The sequence below is a fragment of the Onychostruthus taczanowskii genome, unplaced genomic scaffold, assembly GCF_017590055.1.
Source record: "Onychostruthus taczanowskii isolate IOZ18803 unplaced genomic scaffold, ASM1759005v1 scaffold22, whole genome shotgun sequence".
Lineage (NCBI taxonomy): Eukaryota > Metazoa > Chordata > Aves > Passeriformes > Passeridae > Onychostruthus > Onychostruthus taczanowskii.
Window position 1 is genome coordinate 11,846,069 of NW_024499462.1, and position 22,293 is coordinate 11,868,361.

The 22,293-nt window shown below is 36.6% G+C and overlaps 1 protein-coding gene across 2 annotated transcripts in view; it reads right to left on the reverse strand.

Moving 5' to 3' along the window:
* Positions 1-22,293, reverse strand: part of ADK (adenosine kinase) — a 272,718-nt gene that overhangs the window by 132,293 nt on the left and 118,132 nt on the right. For both annotated transcript variants that reach the window (XM_041405041.1, XM_041405042.1), the window contains exons 5-6: positions 15,729-15,901; positions 10,581-10,689 (exon numbers count right to left, since the gene is read on the reverse strand). In XM_041405041.1, coding sequence (XP_041260975.1) covers positions 10,581-10,689; positions 15,729-15,901 — 282 coding nt within the window. The remainder of the gene's footprint in view (positions 1-10,580; positions 10,690-15,728; positions 15,902-22,293) is intronic.

The following is a 22,293-nucleotide window of genomic DNA, read 5'->3' on the forward strand; positions in this document are numbered from 1 at the left end:
CAATTAATTCTAAGCTGGAATTTTTTCTCTTGGAAATAAGCTGTCTTAATAACTAAACAAATAAAAGGCATTTCACTTTGACTTCAGTCCTCAATGGACAGGGGAAATTCATATTTAAGGAACAAAGTTCATTCTTACCTTACTTTGCTGTGATCAATGACAGTATGCACAGCTATCAATGCCAGTATTGTCCTGGATGCCCTCAGTAGCTGACAAGGTTGTCTCTGCTTCATTCCAATTACTCACACAATCTTCCATATCCACTACATGCCACTGTTTTGCTGAATTTCTTTATTTTAATCATACTGTGAAGAGTAATCTATGAAAAATACTGTGGTCTCTCATATCAGTTTATGCAGAGAGCAAGACAGAGTATTCAGTACCACCCTCTTTCTCCCATTTCTGACATTTGCCTCATTCTTGCAGATTTTATGACTCTTTATAATGCTTAGCCTTTACTTTTCACAAAACACCTCAGTGTTGTTCAGCACCAATTATACTCCATATGGTCTTAAAAAGACATGTTCAGAGGCATATGCTGAGGCATATTTCATTATAAATACTGTTAACTGCTGTTTCCCACCATTTTCAAATATGCAGGAAAGCATTGTTATATTGCATCTGGCAACACCACAGTTAGAAAAACTATTAGGAGCAGTGGCATTCTGCAAAACAACTTCTGTAACTTCAGCATAAAAAAGTGGTAACAAGACACATCTCATCTACACATCTTCAAGGGTGAGAATTGTTAGACATGTACTAACAATGGGAAATCTGCTGACTTTGGAAGAGTTTTGCAATATTTATGGACCATGAGGTCTGAGTATTCGTGGTGAATACTCGCCACGGTGAGTCTTGACAGTGTCTGTGCCAAGTGCTTATTAAATTGTTTTGTTCAAGCAACTAAATTATTTAGAAACATTAAAAAAAACACATTATCCTTAACCAACACAGCCCCACCAATAGAAACATGGTGCAAGTATGACTGGGAAGGTGAGAGCACTTCTGCTGGGGCAGCAGCTGTTACCAAGTGCCTCCCTATTAGGGTGCTTTTGCCAGAAAGAAGTGTAAACCCCCAGGACAGTTTTCCACAGCAGCTGCATCAGCAAAATCCTTCTATTATGGAAAAATTCTGAGGGTCTTTATCTTTTGTTTAAGTCAAACATTTGCAAGGATTAGTACTGATGTTTTTATCTTGTTCATATTGCTAAAATGATGTTTTATCTGTCAAGCATTACGTGCTACCATGATGGTCTGTATATTCCTTAGAAAGAAATAGCGTCTCATAGCCACTCTTCCAAATTAAAAAAAAAAAATCTTCAAAAGCAGCACTTATTCCTTATTCAGAGAATGTAGTATTTCCTTGAGCATTCTACCCTTAATTAAATGAAAAAAGAAAAAAGGAGGATCTTCTTTGTTTTGACCAAACCAGACGGTCTGAAGCACATTTACCAAGGTGACCTGGTGCACTGCTGATTGAACAGTAGCCTGACCAGAAGGATTAAAGCCACACCACAAAAACTCCTCAGCAGCTCCTTTCAAATGAACTCCCAGAGCCTGCTTTTGGGATCAGTCAACTCCTATTTCAAATAAACCTGATAAACAAAGTTGGCAGGACTCAGCCCTTCTGCCTCCTAAAGGCCCAAAGAATTAATCACAAAGTTGTAAAAAGCCCAATCTGCAAGGCATACTATTTATGTGTTTAATGCATTGTCACTGAAAATCCATGCAGAAGCATTTTTGCAATATTCATTTTTTTTACTGGTTTTTTGACTCCAAGTACACAATTACTAAGCACAATGTAGCACAAAAATCTTCTTGACACAGACTTTTAGGATATTGATTAGCTATGCTGTAAAAACATTTTTACGTTCTAAAATGGTTTGTTTCTTGCAGAATCAAAAAGTAGCCTGCAGGTTCCTATCCTGTTATTTCCAAGCACCTGTAGCCTACAGTGAAGATCAATGCCCCTCAGCACAGTTTAAGTTTTGGGATAAGAAGCAACATATTTGAATCCCCTTGCATTATGTGCATGCACATTTTAACATTCTGTAATTTTACTGCATGTTACTGGCTTTGAAATATCATGCCCAAATGTTACCACTTCAATGCTCATTTCAAAGCAAATCATTCAGCATAACCACTTTCAAAAAAAAAAAAGTTTTGTATTTAAACAATTGCACTGTCCTTATTATGCAAGGGACAAGGAAACAATAAATGAAACCATAATTTTCACTTCAGACCAAGTAGTGGACTATCATAAATACCTTAGCTCTAAAGTTATGCACAGTCTTTGCTGTTAAAGAAATAAATTTTTTTCATGTAAAACAGAGCACAGTTGCTGCAGAAATTGTATATTTTTTTAAATGTAAAAGTTGATGACATAGATACAATACATATTTCAGGGTTATGTAGACTATGACATTTCCTCATGTTAATGAGATCAAGTCCTTTAGAAGAAAGAAGAAATCTCACATTTCAGCCAACTGTACTCAGAGTGGTGACTATGAATTTATGATAAATTTTGGTAGGCAGCAAACAAAACAAACCAGTTTAACTCAGACTAGAAAAATTCACAAATTTCAGGTTTTGGGCTTTAGAACAGTCCTAAATTAATAATTATTTTAAAATGTTATCAGAGAAGTACTGAAACAAAAATTAATACAAGAATTAATACAATAGAATCAATATTGTTTCTGGGCTTCTAATGCCTTGATTTGATGGTGCTTTAGTTTTCAGATTTTGCTCTAAGAAAGTTGACATGGTAACAGATAAAATTCTTATACTCTCATAAGGAGAACATTGAATAAAGCCCGACATGCAAGAGAAGCTACAGTAAAAAAATTCCCTTCCAACTGAGTCACCTCAACACTTAAGAGTATGAAGTCTTCCCTTTTTAATTTACATTTAAATAAGTGTGTTAAGTCTGCCCAGACTTCACACACGACTTGAGACTCAGTGTCCCTAAAGGCAGAGGCACCTGGGAGCAGAGGTCTCTGCAGTGAGCTGTGGGTGGCACAGCAGGTCCCTGTCCCTTGTGAACACCAATTCTCAGCACTCCCCAGCCTGCTGCTAAGCCTGATTCAGTCTTTGCAGACAAGTAGCTTACAACCAAGGGACTGATTTAGTATTTCAACAGATTTACATATTCTATTAATGAAATAAAAGCATGCCATTTTCCTTCTTCTCCCCACGCCCCCCCCCTTTAAAAAGCAATATACTTTTAAAAGGATAATGCAATCACAACCATTATGTCAATGAAAATTACACGCTGGGTTTATCTCTGTAGGTATCTGTCAAATACAAAGCATGCACAACATCTTTGGAGTAATAATGATGTTTTATCATTTTAATTACAAACACTTTGAAAAAAAAATCCCTAAAGTGTACCAATTGGGGTGGTCTGAATTAACAGTAGCTTGATAGCCCAAGGGTAGCAAAAATAGATTGAGCTACCAAATTTCATAGTAGTTATAGCAGCTGTCTTCTTGCCTCAGGGAACCTGGGTATTTAACAAAGCAGACAGCTTGGCACTGGCATCTGATTAGTAATGTGGGTTTTGTTGGACAGAATATGCACAGTTCTATTGTCTCACTGTTTGGTTTGGAATTCAGAGAGCTATGGAATCATTTAGTTTTTACAGTTAGCTTCTGTGTATTCACTTGCAGGTATTGTAAAAGGTTATTTTCTCACTTATCACTTGCTCCAAGTAGGGAATATTGTCTTGAAACGAGCAATGCAACATGACAGGATTTAAATGTCAGGGTCAGTTGCCTTCCCATTTCTGTGCCAAAATTTTGTTGAACCAACTGTGTAAGTTTTTCTAATTGGGCAGAAAAGTGAATAAGGTGAAAGCCTGTTCTCCCCTTATCACAGAATTATTTGGAATTTAATATAATTGTAAAACATCGTTTATTCTAGCCTAATTTTATAAGGTAAAATTCTCTTCATAAAAGAAGTCTCAGAGGTAAAATCCAACTATTGGGGCTTCTGGGAGAGGGGACTGATTTTTATTTTTCTAATCCCACAGTAGCCTGACAGTTTGGGTAACTACTGGGGTAAGAGAATCTCTAGTTCAAATCTAATCTGCTTAATAGTAAAAAATCTCAGTTAACATGCTTTATCGAGAAAGGTTTGATCTCAAGACATAACCTTAGCACATACAACAATATTACTCCAAGGTTTGTGTTTGAACTTCATACAGCTAAAAAGACCCCCCACGTGGCTCCTCTCTCTTTCATTCTTTAAGTATACATCACAAATTATTGGGGCTTGTTGGCAGAGTTCAAATCACTGAACTCATTGCAAATAGTCTACTTCAGCTAGAAGTACATTCTTTTACTCTATCAAATCCATCTGAGGTAATAAGACTTGATGTTTTATTCAACAGAGCTGAGGAAAATTGTTGCACAATAGGTTAATTCAAAATGGCAGCATAGAAAATGCATCTGTCAGTGGGGATCAAATTACAGGGCAAGCTCCTCTCAATGCTTAGAAAAACAAGTCTGCAGTTCTACAGATTATGTGCATGTGTGTGTTTAAAGGGGTGGGAAAGGAGCTAAATATCTGAGCTAACCTCCAATTAAAGTCAATCATAAAAACAGCCAATTTAATGAGTACGGATTTCTTTGGGTAATTATAACACCAACCACTTTTTTCTCCCTCTCTTTTAAATCTGTAATTCTGCCTTCTTTTTATTGCTTGCTTTGTCATTAATCGCCTCAGGAACTTGATTTCCTAGCAACAGACTCTGCCACCAAACATTTGGCTCCTTTTCAACATTTTCTTTGTGAAAAATGGCACTGCTATTGCCGCCTGGCTGTTGCAGCTAGACTGGCTGTGTAAGTGTTCTAATAAGGCATTCTTCTAAAAAAACCACACAAAAATCACATGATAAAAGGAACGATGACTGAACTTCACTAATTACTGTGCTGAAGAAACATATCTGCAATTTAAAGGCTACTGGGGTAGGAGGAGAAGGACTGAAAAAGAAATATGTATGTTCTTCATCTTAAAAAATACAGTTAATAACATAGAGGTGAACATTTAGATCTAAATGCTTTTACAATGTTAGACAGATTGTCCTTAATTTTATCCTATAGAAACAGGAGGTACAACCTTCGTTAAAAGCTGATGACGTATTTTTCTCCATAAAGTACAAAGCATTCGCTTTGAAGAATGGCATCTTGAAGACCAAATTTCACAACAAAAAATAACAAAGAAGTTTCTCATTCACTTTTCACATAAGTTACTTGAGAAAACACTAACAAAATAGTTTATGCATGAGACGTTATACCTGAAATGGTAGCATAATGCACTCCTTAAATATATCACAGGATGACACAACATGTGGCTGGTTTAGACACAGCTTTTTTTGCATTTTAATCAAAGAAATAAAGCTGTGGATTTCTGTATTTATGAGAGAGAATGGCTTCTGTCCTCATATTTGTTTTGGAAGCCAGTAAATGGTAGATTTACTTCCTGGTTAGATACAGAGTCTACCATCTCTCCACAATAAATGCATCCCACTTCAGCTATGACTTCCAGAAAACACAATGCCTCAAGATGGTGAGTTTCAGTAAGGGGATATTATCCCAAGCCACCAAAACAGGCCACAACTAACTGTTGCTAGCTGCACCTTCTTCTCTATGGCTAAGATATTCACTATGGTGTTTTCCTGGCCATAAAACCTATTCATCATTGTGAGAAATAGTTTTGCATGTCAAATGGCATAACACACTGGTGCCAGAGCACTAGGGCAAAAGTTATCAATGGGAAAAAAAACCATGGTGAAGTTATCCAAACAAATGTCCTTTTTAAGACATATTTTGCTTCCTGCCAGTATCTTGTTTCCAGTGATGCACACACAGACCTAGTACATCTCAAAGGAAAAATCCTATCACAATCCATTGTAAGTCATCATACTCATCATAGCAGTAAATTACAATAAAAATACATTCACTGAATATGCTTCTAAATGGAAGAGACAACACAAAAGAAATTTCATTTATACTTACATTGTTGTAATAATCAGCATTTTTTCTCAAGTAGAATAGCCAAACCCCATGGAAAATACTGTAGAATGTTACTTAAGCTTTGCCACTCATTGCTGACATGAAGCTTATGTTTTGACAGACTCATGTTGAAACCAGATAATTCCTCCATCAAGCCCACTACACAACCACAGTATCTCTCTGCTTAGACAAGCACTTAGGCATTAAAAGAAAATAAATATAAAAATACCACAGTGTTCGTTGAAATAGACCAGGGTGGTTGGAGTTTTAAAAATTTCTCCAGCAGATAGGTAGGTGTGTTGCATTGGGTTCATTATGATTTGCTGTAATAAATTACATTTCCTCCTGGAAACCTGGCCTAAGCCCAGAATTCCTGGTCTTTATCAGAACTGTCATTATCATCAAAAGAAACGACACTTGATATTAATTTTGAAAGCACAGAAGATGCTGAAGGTGGTGAACATAACTCAACTGTGGGCTAACAAATCTAAGCAGCATTAGAAAATTTTATACTTAATGTGGTACAACTGAAGGGCATCATCACTGAGAAACTTCAAATATTTGCTGTGCAGAAGTAGGAGAAGAAAATAGTTTAAGCTTTTACAGATGAAATAACAACAGCAAAATAACAAAGAAGATTTGTTTGGGTTTTGGAAGCTCCTTTAATGATCCATTCTAAGCTAAGACTCACGTTACCACAGATTGGAAACACGACTGCAGTCAATATTGCCATTTCAGATGCCTAGTAAAGGAAAGTTATTGGGAAAGAAAAAGAAACCAAACAAAAAAACCCAACCAAAGCACGGAAGGAACTTTCAAGAAGAAATACATTACTTCAACACCAAGAAAATATGAGCATTAAATGCCAGTGTTCCATCCACCTCATAATCAACAACTGCAAACACTGAACAAATGCAGGTGTTGGACCAAAGGAGAAATTGAGTAAAACTAAATAACTGGCTGAAATAAGGATGGCTAACTGGAACAGGAGAAAACACATATCTAGGAAGCCATCACACTTGTAAACAATCATGTTCACGTGCAGGGAGAAAGTTAAAATTCAGCTGTCTGTATAAGCAAGCCATATTATAATATGTATTAATTGATACAGTTAAGATTTCACAAGGCTAAGTGCAGCTTTTAATGAAGGAAAGCATTTTCTCCTTCTTCATTTTCTTCTTTTTATGGAAGAACAAATGCAAAATTTCTAACTTATATACAGTAACACAGAATTACCCATTGGAGCTAATTGACTAAAATTCTTCTCAATTTTTTTCTGCTCTTCTAAATAACTCTTATCAACAGATTTTTTTTTTAAACCAAAACCATTGACAATAAAAATATCTTTGCATTTCAGGCCTTTGTAAAATATGAAAATTACCAGCTATATACTGCAAGTTGCATTAATAATGTCAAAATGTGTGCAATGTTAAAAAAGCTGAACATCAGCAACTCCCACAGATGCCTCTTAAAATAAGACAAGGTGCACAAATATGGAGTTTTATCACCCAAGTTTGCAAGATGCAACTCTGACACTTATGATTTCTAAAATGCAAGTCCTGACAGCAAGCACAAACTCACAGAACAAAAAAACCAAACAAACCAAAAGAAAAAAAAGGAAAAAATATTAATTTGCCTCTTCCTCCCAAATTTACAATTAGTTTCATGTTCTGTCCCACTCACCGCACCAGAGACTGAATGACAGTGTTTAGTGCTATGATGACTGTCAACTTATTCTGAAATAAGGCAAATGTCTGAGGAAGAGACATCTTCTAGCCTCAGTAGGAATCAAATAAAATTCCTCACAGCGAATTCTAATCAGACACCAGCAGCACAGCTGGCTGATGCACAGCAAAATGAATATGACAGACTGGAAGATATTATGTCAATGGTATAAATTACCACAAGTATAGGAATTATATCGGGAGAAGGGAAAGAAATTGCATAGAGTTTGACAGTACATGTAGCCTATCATAAATGATACAAAAAAGAGTAATTTTAGAGGATTAAAATACACCTTCAAAGTTTACCATCTTTGAGAAAGCTGGGGCAGGCTTCGTATTTTGCTTCTATCTGTGATTTACTGGGTCTTGTTCTCTGCTATCCTTTCTATAATTTGTCTGCTGGATCTGATTACCAGATGGCTAAAATGAATGTATTGTGTCCATTCATGGTAACAGAAGTTGTTTTTAAGGGTTCTGTCACGGCTTCAGTATCTGTTCCTTTGTACCTACTCCTCCCTCTGTGAACTGATTCGATTTCAGAGCTAAGTTTCACGTGAGGGTCATTCTGCTGAATGCTGCATTGAAAAGCATATTATCTAGTCTAGGAACAACATACAGATGACCACAGGATATCAGAGACCTGTCCCAAAGCAACAACTGCCCAGTTGTGCCAAGAAAACAGATTGTTTGATAATGTCAGGACATGGATTTCCAGAATAAGTATCCGTCACTGACATACACTCTAATGCAACCCCAGAAATAGGTGACAGTTGGATAGAAAGAAGGAAATGAAAAGCAACATATGCACAGTGCAAAGTCAAGGAAGGTAACAAGGCTAAAGTCAAGACAGACAACACCAGACAAAGTAATGACTCAGAGCTACTCTCTACTTCAGGAGTGGTAATTGCTCACTACATGATTTTGTTTAATCTGGTAATCACTACAAACCCACAAGAAACTAAATGAAAGAAAAGGCCATGACCACACTGTAGCTTGAAGAACTATGGATGGTTCAACACTTCTCCTCTCCTTCAGTAAAGTTACATACGCTGTCTGTAATCTGAAGTGATAATACTGTCCTAGAAATCTGAGTGATCCCATCCTTGAGTGTTTTTGCTACACATGTGAACAAAACATCACTCAAAACATCTCCTGCAATCATATACTTCCCTAATCTGAATTTCGTATTGCAAATATATAATACCATTTATGAGCAGTTCAATTTAATTTTTTTATCCATTATCACATGCTCATCTTGGGGTTTATTTTCAGTTTAGTACAATAATTCTCTGTCTCCTAGACAAAGTTTGGATGTTGCAGAAGTGGCATCTGAGAAAAACAGCTTTTAATATATACAAGAATCAGTGTAGTGAATCATCTAGTCAAAATTTAAGTGAGCAAACTGACTGAACACACAAGAGTGACTTCAGAACTAAAATAAGAAGAAGGTTTTATCTTAAAAAGTACAAATCTGTTTAGCACCTCATGTAATGTTTCACAGTTTTCCTGAAGCATCTCCACTAAGTTAAACTTTTTCCAAATTGTACGTTGGAAGCTTAATTGGGAATGATATACAGGCATGGGAAAATTTTAAAAAAACCCAAACCCAAACTTAGTGCAGTAAAACTTTTGGGAATATTTGTTGTTCTTCTTCATTTAAACTATACTCTCAGCGTTTCAAAAATTTTCAGTCAACAGCAGTAATTCCCAAGCATGGCATTTGGAAAATAAAGAACTCAGAACATGTGAAAAAAACAGCAATAAAAAATTTGTAGACAATACACCTACATATATTTTAACCACAGCACAAACATATGGTCATAACAGCGGGATGTATTTTCTTTGTACACTGAGAAGGTTGTAAGTATTTTTTGACACTTATAAAGGGGCAGTCTTGGCCATACACAAGAATCAATAACAACCATGTAAAGCCTACAGCAGTGCACACTAACTGGCTGGAGGAAACATTAACACTACCTAAAAGAAGTAACTGTATTTTTAATGAACTAGTTCCTCCAGGATAATCAATTTTTTACACTTCTTGCCAGCTGTTCTCATATAGCTCAGGTAGCAGAATGGAGTTGTTATACAGAATCCATATATTACATGCATGTTATGAGGTTTTAATCTGTCATAGATGTTTTATGTTTGTTAATTTTGATCAGTCATATCAACTTAAGAGCAAGATGAAAACAAATTCACCGCTGCTATTTAGGCGAGACATAATCAACACAAATACATTTATCTGGCTTGATTCATTCTGGATGGTAAAAAAAGAATACTAATTGTGAATCTACTAATGCCCCATCCTCAAACCCCCCTTTATTCCAAAAGCAAGATTTAATCATTAAAATCAGTTTGCCCCACCACCCACATTTAAGAGATTTGTCAAAATCATTGTTTCTGAAATATTGAGTTATAAGGTGCCACAGTAATTACTATGGAATAAATAGCAATTAAGATTGTTCACACAAATAAGCTCAAACTGTTTGCAGTGAATAATTATGCTAATAGTGTTTTTCTACATAATTTGTGCATCCTTCACAACGATTTACTAGAAAATGTGAAATGTAAATTTGACGCATTACTACAAAAGCTCTGAAAATATGTTTAGTTCTTATGATTTTCCCCATCAATTTAAGTGAACATACAACTAAAACATACTTCTGCATTTGTACATCTGATTTTCAAGAAATGAAACTATACTGAAATTGAAGCAGTCATTTTCTTTCCCTGTCTTCCTATAAAATCATTCAAAACCACATACAACAGACATACTCATTGCTTAAACTTCAGGATACTGCAACACAAACTTTAGCAATTTGAAAGGCGCTGAACTTACTGCTATATAATAAACTTTGGCCTTTTCCACCAACTTCCAGTTCTTCTCCAAATCAAGATGCTTTTCCTTCTTATAGCAATTAGCAGCAGCGAGGTTAGCTACAAGAGACCTGAAAGTGATTAAAGAACAAGTATTAGACCCTCTGTAAACAACAGTACTGCCAATTTCTCACAATGAACACAATTTCACAAAGATCCTACAGAACATAAAAGCAATTAACAAAGAGCACAAGCCACATATACTTCATTTGACCATTTCATGAAAAGTAAATAATAGATTCAAATAATAGATTAAATATAATTCAAATCTTATATTAAATACTGTATCTTAAATCCAACTACATAGTTTAGGTAACCTATCACTATTATATTCTTCTGAAGGTGCCTTCGTTGGCTTTGAATCAGCCTTAGTTTCATTCTGTGATCAACTCCCTCTGTATGCTTTAGCATCTACACATTTTCATTAAAACTGCTCTAGTACCTAACACCTAAAGAAAAGTAGTTACTCCAGTAACTTTATCTTCTGAAAACTATTTTCCCTCACTAGAAGCAAAAGGTTGATGGATATGTAAGTCTTGCCATTCTAATTTTCCAATGAATAGTTATATTATTGTAAAATGGGCTTGTTTTGGGATTTTTTTCCCCCATTAGGTTCACATTTTCCTTTAGCAAATAAAAAAGGGTCAGGTTCCTACTTTTAGATGATGAACTGTTAAAAAAAACTTTGGCTTAGCTGTGGATTACTGGAACACTACCAAAAACTCATTTGTACTTCCTTCTTTCCTAACAAGTTATAACATAACCTGTGGGACAAAACTTCCATTACCAAGCACAAAAATACTTGTATCACATTGCTTCTGTTACATGCAAGATTCATTCTATTTTAAATCATCTTCATAACCCACTCCATTCAGCCTTATGAAACACACAAAACTTACACACTTACATACTCCTAAAAAGAGGTCATAACAAGACCTCTACCTCTCCACTCTGGCTACCACGACCAAGTTCTTCTATGCAATTGTATTATGGGAATGTTTAATAATGTGCAATATTTGGAAAAAGAGCATTGGGAAACAGATTATTTCCATGCTAGCATACATAGCTTTAAATATAATTTTCAAAATTTAGGAGCCAATGGATGCCCTTTTAACATTAACACATCACTATTTTGTGATATTTAAGTGCATTAGCCAGATAATTAATATATAATTACAGATACAACATTTGGCTATTGAAAACTTTTGTCTTCTCAAGGTGCACAGAACTGATGTTGTATACATCATCCTGTTCCATACAAGTGCTACTAAAACCCAGAGACAGCTCCAGGCAGGAGCACACTGCTCATGTGCTTTCACCAAGGCATGCTTCTGCCTGCAGGCTCATTACCATGCCCAGCTGTTAGGAGGTAAGTAAGCGAGACTTGCTTTACTTAATGAAAAACAAACAGAAGACCAAAAGAAAACTTTTATGAACAGTGCAAGCAACTCTCCTGGTAAACTTCCTGAAGTACTCATCACTGACAATCCTTGTCAGTTAAACAGATCATGTACACAAAGCGACAACGAAGTTAGACTAACTTTATCTGAATATATCAAAGTTACTGTTCTCTGTCATTTCATCCCATGAGCTGATTTGGGGCTTATCTCTTTAATTCTAAAATATAAATGCAATGAAAACTAATGTACATTTGGAAATGAGAAAAAAAAAAAAGAGAAAAATTTATGAACAAATACATCAAGCCTATGCCGCATTATAAGTAACAGGGAAACAAGTTTCATCCTTCATGAATATTACCATTTCAATGATAAGAAATCCAGTGGAGAACCAAGTGAATCCAAGAAAGTCATGTGCATAACTGTGGTAATTCTCTGTAAATCAAACTTTAAAGCAAATTAAATCTTTCAGTTTTGGCAAACCCTAATATCCATCAAGGACATAGTTTGGAAAAAAAAAATCTTGTCTGTCTACGTATGTTGCTAAGTGAAAAGCAATTATGTTCCAGAAAACTGAGCAAAGACTTTCTATATGTTTCCTTTCACTTACCACATGCCCCTGAAACTGTAAACCTAGCTCTGTGTGGCTACATCCAACTGTAGAGATGCTCTGCACATATGGGTAATAAAAGACTGCTACACTGACGACAAAGCACCGAACTTTTCCAAATTAAAATTGTAAGTCTGACAGCACTCAGTTCAACATGTGGGGCGCAGACTAGGTAGATATTTTTCACTAAAATACAGTAATTGGAGACAGCCAGAGTGCTTCAATTGAAACAGCTTAATGGAGACACTGTGGCATGTGGTTATTTCTAAGCAGAATGCACAAATCAAAGTCATAGACTATGACAGAGCGCAGGTATTACTTTAGAGTTTAATCATGTGTTAGGATTTTCTTGAAAAGCTCTGAGAAAACAAGGCATATTACTATTGCTAAACTAGAGAATTCAGGTGCTCCAAAAGAGACAAGAGAGCTGAAGAAGGAAATTAGCACATATCTGAGCTGGGACAAGAGATTAACCTATAGTGTTATCAACTGGGACAAAGTTGAAGTGATTCTTACCAATACAGAAAATGCTAAAACCAAAACACAATCAGAGGGTAATTAAAGATTGAGAATAAACTTGCTCTCACAGGATGGACAATTGCACAATAAAGCCTTCAGCAGCAACCACCAGCTATTTTTTCCTTCTTCCAAAGAGCACGAACTCCCTGCGGTTCTCAAGCATCGACTGAGATGAAGCCACTGTCTAGTAGTTGAGCAAATATTTGATATTAAGAAAAAAGTGGTTTATGTTCTCAAACCAAAAATTCTGCTTATTAAGTCAAAGAAGTATTTGCAGACATTCTTATGAACAAATTTACCTAAACTTTTAAATTCCATTGAGATGCACGTGTTTTTCTTGAATTCATACTGTGTGCCTATTGACAGTCTTGACTTCAGTTTCCCATCATCTTATCTAGAAAATGGTGATTGCTGCAGCATGTATACACAGGCACTATGTGACTGCAGGCAGAGAGAACCACAGAGCAAAAACATCTTTATTGCTTTTCTTCTCTTTGAAAAAGTGAATATGGATCTTGGAGATGAAGGGGGAAGCCTGTAGCCATAATTAGTGTCAAAACTCCAGATGAAGATGAACGACCTTTCTTCCTCCACAGAATATGTACATTCATTCCAGAGAGTAAGACATTATGTACAACATTAAATTGGGAGGGACAGGTTGATAAGCTGGAGGACAGGGCTGTCTGTCATTCAATGGATTTGCAACAGCCTGAAGAATTGGGCTGGCAGAAAACTTTAAGGTAAATGCAGTGTCATGCAATTATACACAACAATAGAGGCTGAATGTTGACATGATTACACACAATTTTCCAGAGAAGGACCTGGAGATGCTGGTGAGCCAGGCTTGGAACATGAGTCAGCAGTGCATGACACAGAGAAGGTAAATCACATTCAGGTGTACATGAGCAAACATGCAGACAAGAGGACAAAGGAAGTTATATATCCAGAATGGAGGAGAGCCTCTGTCTGCACACCTTCTCTGGAGTTCTGTGTCCAGCTTTGACTTTTCCATTACAAGACACTAACATGGAGCAGTGAGTCCAGCAGTGGGCCATCAATATTATTAAGAGGCTGAAACACTTAAATGCAGAAAGGCTTTGGGTGAACCTTAAGAACAGGTATCTAAGGGAAGTCCTTCCTGCTTTCTTCAAATATCTAATGAACATTTATTTACAGAGCAGATGGAGCCAGACTCTTCTTGAACACAAGAAAGAACAGACACAAGCTGGAAGAAAGAAGACTGCAAGAGGATACCATCAAAATAATTTCTCCCATGGAGAGTGATCAAACATTTGAACAGTTTGCCAAGAGAGCTTGTGCAACCTCTATCCTTTGTGACATTCAAACCCCAGCAGGACATGGCCATGAAAAACCTGACCTACCTTTGAGGCTGGTCCTGCCTTCTGCAGGGGTTTGTCTCAGATGCCTGGCTCTAATTAAAACTGTTCGAGAGTTCTACATGTTCTATGGAAAACACTTCCTCCTCTGACTCTCATTTCAATTCATGTTGCTGTCTACCACTTTTTCTAATTCTGCCCAGAATATTCACCAGCTTTTCTGGAATTATGGTGTGGACTTTAATTAGGGGACTGCTATCTCGCCTTAATAAATTCTACTAACTGCTTTGAAAGGAAAAGAGCAGGTCCTCAGGACCAATGGCATTGAAAGCCACAGAGGGAAACCAAAAAGGATAATGACAGACATTTTTATCTTATTCTGAGCCAGAAAGAAAATACTCCTCAGGGTAACTGATGCAATTTTCATTATTGATTCAGTATGTAGTACCAGAAAATTTAAATGCTGTCAGAAATCAGGGAGGGCTGATGTGTGCCAGTAATATCTCAAAATATGGCTAACCTGGTTGGCTGGCTTTGCAATCTCTAAACAAATTGTCAGAAGATAATCAGCAAAGAGGTAGAATACAAGTTCAAGGGTTCTGAGTAGAGGGTGAAAGAAGAAAGCAAAGGGCAATGGTCAAGAGAAATGAATAGCAAAAAGTTAGCAAATGAAACCATGAAAGACAAATTCAGAATATATGCTTAAAATGTAGACAAACAGAATTACAGGTGCTAGGAGAATTTCTCAACAAGTGCAATAGCAAAACCAAAAGCTTTTGTCTTGTATAAAATGAAATTAACCCTTTCAATGTGGCTATATGCTGACCACTATCAGCGTATAGCTAAACTTAGTATCACCTGAAGTGTATCTCTCACTTGCAAATCAATTATAAGCCCTATGTATCAATCAGCTTGCACAAAGGCTATATAAACATACTTGTTAACCCGCTGTTGTCTCCCATGTATTTTCTATCTCCAGAGCAAGTGGAAGCTATCAAGTTCAGGAAGAAGCACTGGTATTATTATCTCACACTTTCTGGCCATAATACAACTGCTATTCTCTGAAAGCATATTAATACTGCCCAGCCCCAAACTATGGCCTAGGCAATCCTGTGTTGTCTCAAACCAGTGCTAACACTTTATCGTTCAAATGACAATTTTTCAAGGCTGGATACTCCAAGAAAATTAGGCTACATTCACTATGCCAACTACATTTGTATCTTCAGAAAACAACAAAGGCCCCTGACCTGTTATCACTAGTGATGCAGGCAGCACAGGTTCCTGTTGGCTCTTCACTCTGCTCATAGTAATGGGCATCCACATGAGCTTCCTCAGCCTTCTTCTTCAAGATCTCTCCAAATTTATCTTTGCCGATGCAGCCAAAGAAAGTTGCAGCTTTGTGAGGTTTCTGAATCATCCACTGCAGATTGTCAGGAGAGGAAAAAAACCAAAAAAACACAACACAAAAAAAAAGTTAACATATCTGGTATATTATTTTTGCCATTTTTCTCTCCACCCACCATATTTAACTCTGTGCTTACATTTTGACTTAAAGAACATTTGTATGTCTGAAGTGAAAAACATCTTGTACAACAAAGAAAGGGCAGCAAAGAAAACAAAATTTACCCTTAATGATCCCACTGAGCCTGTAACCCCTAATGTAAAACCTAAATAAATGTACCTCATGATAAATAAAGTACATTAGTATGTTTTTACAAAGTATACAAAAAGAAGTTCCCTTGCTCAAAGGAGTTGCCTCTACACTTACATTTAATCAAGCAACATCTTCAAAGAAGAATTATAGAAAATACAAAACAAACAAGGAAGAAATAGTCCACAAAACCCTTCCAAACAAACAAAATAAATAAATAAATAAATAAATAAATAAATAAAAAGAGATAGCACATAAGAAAAACAAGACATTTGACAAACATAAGCAACATTATGCAGCATTCATAATATATATAAAAGCTAAGTGGTACTGAAAATAATCATTTTGCCTATCATTTAATTGCATGCACAAAGGAAATGCTCCCTCTCTACACTGTTAAACCACACATGAAAGTATCTAATCTCCAAATTTACTGAGAGCAGCTGTGTCACTTGAATTGCAAAGAAAGACAGTAGATGCATAGTGTTGCTAAGGTGCCAGGTTATTTCATAAAGTTCTCCTTTTATTAATAAAAAATGTATCATTCAGCTGTAAATGTTACTCCATTTTGTGCTATGTTAAAAACCAGCATTTATCAGCAATATGAAATCAAGAGTGAATTAAAAAAATAAATGTGAAGAAACAATCATAGGCCCTACTCTGCTGGTGGTGAGTCAGCCAACTGAAGTCATTATAATTCATTCTAATTACAGTCAGCAAGCTTATCCACTCAATCTATAGTATGAATTAAAGGCTACAGCAATTTTCTGCTATACTAAAAACCTACTTATAATTGTTTCCTAATCAAGATTTAAATAAATGATAATGTCTCCATTACAAAGCAGCATTAGTGGTAGCTGTGGGTTGTAGAAAGGTCAAGTAACCAAGTTGCAAATACGTACTTAGTCACATCTTTACTACTATCAGCTCCAGAGGGAAGAGCAAGAGAGAAAAAAAAAATTAAACCTTTAGTCATGTAAAGCCTTTATTAATAAGACAATGGTGGACAAAAGTTGCCAGATCTCTTTCTTGCAGCAATTTTGAATAAAGCTTAAGGAGGCAAAAGATTTTATCATTCAATGGTGGCAGCGTCTAATCTGTCATTCATGAAATGCATATGCTCTGCTTATCCATTCCATACCACTCCAATATAAATTAAGAAAACCCCTAATAAAAGTATTAATACATTTCATACAAGGATATCAATTATATCCTTGTGTTTGACACCTTTGCACATACATAATATGCATTTGCACAGCTTTCATTTAGGATGTCTCAGGAACAAAAATCCTTTATATTTGGAGATATGATTAAGTGAAATAGATTATTTAAAAAGATGAAAACTGCTGTCACCAACTGTAAGCAAATATGGAACAAATTTCCACATGGGTAAGAACAGAAGTAGCTGAAGCTTTGTGCCCCATGCAAGCACAGTTTACCGTCACAACTAACAAGAATTAATAGAGATCCCTACGAACAACATTCATCAAAGAATCAAACTGAAAAAAATTTTCAAAAACTTAAGACTTCAAACTGCATCTTAGGCTTACAACACTTTATCATATGATGTTACTTTATATATAAGTCTGATAACATTTACAGCAGTAGTAACTAATATTTCACATATATCTCTTAAAAAAGAATTCCCATTCAAATATCACAAGTTTCAGCTATTGGCACCAGCTCAGTTTGAATTCAGATGTGATACATGCCATATATAAGCTGTCACAATCCTGATTTCAAATTTAAGTCAAGTTATACGTGAGAATCAAAAGTCACGATCCTGACTTTCCTGAGATGAATGTCTGTATGTGGTGCAGACTACTTCAGCAGCTCTACTCATATTCATGATTATTTAAAGGACAAGTATTACATAGTGAGAGGATACTCCCACTGTACAGGTATTATTTTCATTTGAGTATATGAGTTAAGCAACACTGAGGAAGATGGGAAAGCAGTTCAGCAGTGTTTCTGCAAAGACCCTCTCATCACAGATCTCCAGTTACCAAGAGCCCTTCGAAGGATCTGCTCTCACTCCCACAATAATGGTGGTGAGGTGCTGTCAGCTGCAGAACTCCCCAAGCTGATTCTCCTCTCCTCAGCGAAAAGGCTACATATTAGTAACAGTAAAAGCAGAAATCACATTACAGACTTGATGAAACTGAATGATAAAAGTATCTCTGTGGTACACCACTAAAGTTGCACCTCGTGGAAGTAGGCAGAACAGGCATCTTTTGCACACATATTAAAAAAACAAGAGAGGCTCTTCAAGGCAGGGACTTCGGGATTTCTTTTTTAATTTGACCCAGAACTTGATTTTAAGTTCAAATAACCTGATATGAAAAAACAGGCTTCTTCGGGACTTCACACACTGTTGCTATTAGTGACTCTTTGGCTAAAACATTCTAAATGGGAATGGGAGTTAGTCATCACGAGATGTGTATCACTGTGAAGCAGCCATGCAGCACTGCAGCCAGTATCATATGCAGGCCAATAACAAACTGCACACATTAATGCCAGGTATATGGTTATAGAGACTGAAAATTAGTTTTATAGATTTATGTGAAATAGAAGATTTAATTGAATGAAAAAGACTCTCAACAGAAACAGAAAATGACCCAGCTCAGCGGGAATCAGCATAATGAGTTAATTATCCAGGGTTTGGCTAGGCAGAGAGGCAGCTACTAACAAACTGTATTGACAGTCTGGTCAGGAGAGGTTGGCACCTGGCCACACCATGAATCCTCACCAGCACCCAAGGGAATTTGAGGCTGCTAATGGACCAAAGACAGAAGTGTCAAAAGTAGGAACTTATCATGAAAGAACACGACAGCCTCAGGAGTGGGATACCACAAAGGATACTCAAGGAGTGGTTTATAAAATCTAATGTGTTTCTCTGCTCTAAAGTTTTCTTCTGTCAATACAGCTTGGACATCAAGTACACACAAGGACAGGTCCTGACCTTTTCAGTTAGCATAAATATCTATGACAGAGAAAGGAGCACAGGAAATAGAACACCTTTCAGATGTTATCTTGAGTTAAACAGATTGCATTTTCCTCACATTTTTGTTGCATGCACTCTGATTAATGCAAAGCAAACTTGAATTTCAATTATTCTTTTTATATTTATGCCTTGCCTTTAGCACAAACCTGTCTTAAATCTCAGCTGATTTCAAAATAATCTAATATTACGTTACCATATCCCTACAGACACATTATTTCTTATCACCAAATACCGAGGCCAGTACTTGCAAAAGAAGCCAACACCTTGGCTGCTCTAAGACACACTAGAGGGTGACAAAATACTTCTCTCTTTATTTTCATGAGGTTAACTTGGGTTCACAGTAGTAGGACTATCTGTTCATGTGGTTTTTGATGATCAGAGTTGAAGAAGATGAACTCTCTGGCAAGCTTTAGCTATCAGAGAAGTGTAAGAACCTTTGTGTTCCAGGGAGTGGGTGGTAATTGCAGAGAACAGCACCATCTTTTCTTGCAAGATGTTGAGATGCCAAGAAAACTTGGTAACGAGAAAAGCTTCTGAAGAGTTGTGACTTTGTGAGACTGCCTGGAGTGAACTATGTCCCACTCTTTCACTTCCTCAGACTCGAAGATGTAGTACACCTATTTCCCACTTTTGTCTGATTAGAAAATGGCTTTTGGAAACAACCTTTCTCCTTTCTTCTGAGTTACAGAAGCACTCCTAGATGCACTTCTAACATTAGAAGTGACTTGACTTTGATTGGATACTCAGTGCTGTCTTTTGAGAACGAATGTCCCTCCACACCCCCCAAAAAAATGGAAAAACCCCCTTCATATTATGTGAAAGAAAATCAGTGGCCTTATGCAATTAGAGAAAGGGAAAGTTCTTAACTTTGAATTTCCCAGGCTTACATTATTTATCTTGAGAATGTCATCCTTGACATTCTCAAGATAAATAGTGTAAGTCTTGAGAAATTCTTGAGAAAGTCACTTCTGCCACAGGAGCAGAGTCCAGCATCCCCTATCACAACACTCGATATGCATTCGAAGCTTTTCTTTGCTGTTCCTGCAAAGTTCATGTAGAGGAGGACCCACCTAATTTGCCTCACTGTCTTCAGTTACACTTTCCTTGTAAAGGGAGAGTTTTCTTCTGCTGGGACTCAGATCTTATCATAAGACTTAAAAAAGAAACATCCTAGAGATGAACCTTGGAGCAGCTTTATAGCCTTCTGTCTATAACAAAGATCCTTTAGAAATTATTTCATTTAATCCAACTCTCTGCTTTGCTTTAAGTGCCACCATTAACTGGACAACACTGATAAATGGAACAAGGAGGTTGATGAAGACACTCACAACCACATTGTTCTCTGCCTGAGTTCCTGAATTAATTTTTTAAGTAGCAGCTAGTAGTGCATTTCCACATCTGTCAGTCATCATAAACTAACAACGCCAAAGCATCCAAAGCTTTGCTTAGACTGACATACCTTCTCTGCACATAGGAGTTTTCAGCTGTGGACTTGAATCCCAAATGCCTAGAAACTGACAACACAACAGGAAGCATTATGCCCCTTCACAGTGAAGGATCTTCAAAACTCATTAACACTGAATACAGACATCTGAAGTGCATCTGAAGTATGTTATTTGAAGCTGGACTCTTCTCTGCATGACCTGTCAAATCTGATCTTATTTAAATTGCAGTTCACACAGGAGAGGACTCCAAGGACCTAAAATTAGCTAAGATTTAACATGCCTGCTAAAATCTAAGCTAAACAATGTGAGCAACTACTCATGAAGTGTAAATCAAAACAGGAATGGAGTATCCCTTATTTTGATATTCTAGGTTTTAGAATAAGTCCATGTATTTTTCAAAAGTTTTACCCGTCTGTTGTGCCCCTCACCAGTTGTATCCCTCTTATGTCCAACCACCAATATATATACAGTCCATTAAATCTCTGTCCATTAAAACCCCTTTGAAATATTTTTAGGAATATTTTAGATATTAAAGTAAATTAAATTACAACTTATCTTAGACGGCCATGTAAAATGAGAACACATGGAATCAAAAATCAAATCATACATCTTAAAAACTCAGAAGCCTGATAATATGCAAAACAATACTAAAAAAAGAAAGTGTCACTGTTGCAAGTGAGCTCACTTATTTATTGTGTATGATATGATACACCTAGGGCTCAAAAAGAATGCAATAATCTGTTACCATTACACATTCAATTTCACATTCATTTAAAATCCCTACTGTGGTGTGGTAACCCCAGCCAGTAGTTAAGCCTCCACCCAAAAACTCTCTCAATCCTCCCTCTTTGAGGGATAAAGAAGAGAATGAGAAGTGCAACAATGATAAAAAACACAAGGCTCAAGAAGAAATGATGCAAAGACATGAATTCACTACCTTCCATCAGCAGATTGATGCCCAGGCACTGACTAAGCCCCCGGCTACTTGGAAAAACATCCCCTCCCATTCAGTTTTATTGCTGGCCATGTGGCCTGGTTTATCTCCGTGGTCAGCTGTCCTGACTGTGTCCCTTCAAAACCTCTTTCCCTCTACTTGCTGGGTGCAGCAGAGTGAAAAAAACAGAGAAGTCCTTGATGCTGTGCAAGCACTGTTCAGCAATAGCTAAAACAGTGCTGTGTTAAATAACACTGTTTTGGTGACAAACCTAAAACACAGAACCATATGGGCTGCTATGAAAAATTAACTTCATCCCAAGCAGACCCAGTACACCTAACTCCAGAATCACTGTTATGAGACAACAGCAGCAAGATCCTGGAAAACACATAAGTTACTATAGTTTGTTCCAATACCTTTGCAATTTTCTTCCTTTCTCTTATTTTCACGGATGGATTTTTAAACGTTGCAACAGCTATTATCACATATCAGCCATATAAGAAAAAAAGTGGGAAAAGGAAAAAATAAGCTTATCTTTATAAAAGCAGGCTTGTGAAAAGGAGCCCCATGTCCTGTACAGTAATTCTTCCACCATTAGTTGAAGCTGCCAAATCTTGCATGAGGAAGTGATATTGTTAAAATGCATGACAACACCCTCAAGCAACTTCCAGTCAAATTAGATAAAAGTGATAACATTTTTTAAAGGAAATTACCATTTAAAGCCTTGCACTGAGACCAATATCTAAATCTTTTCAGCATTTGGCTCAACATGTGCGAT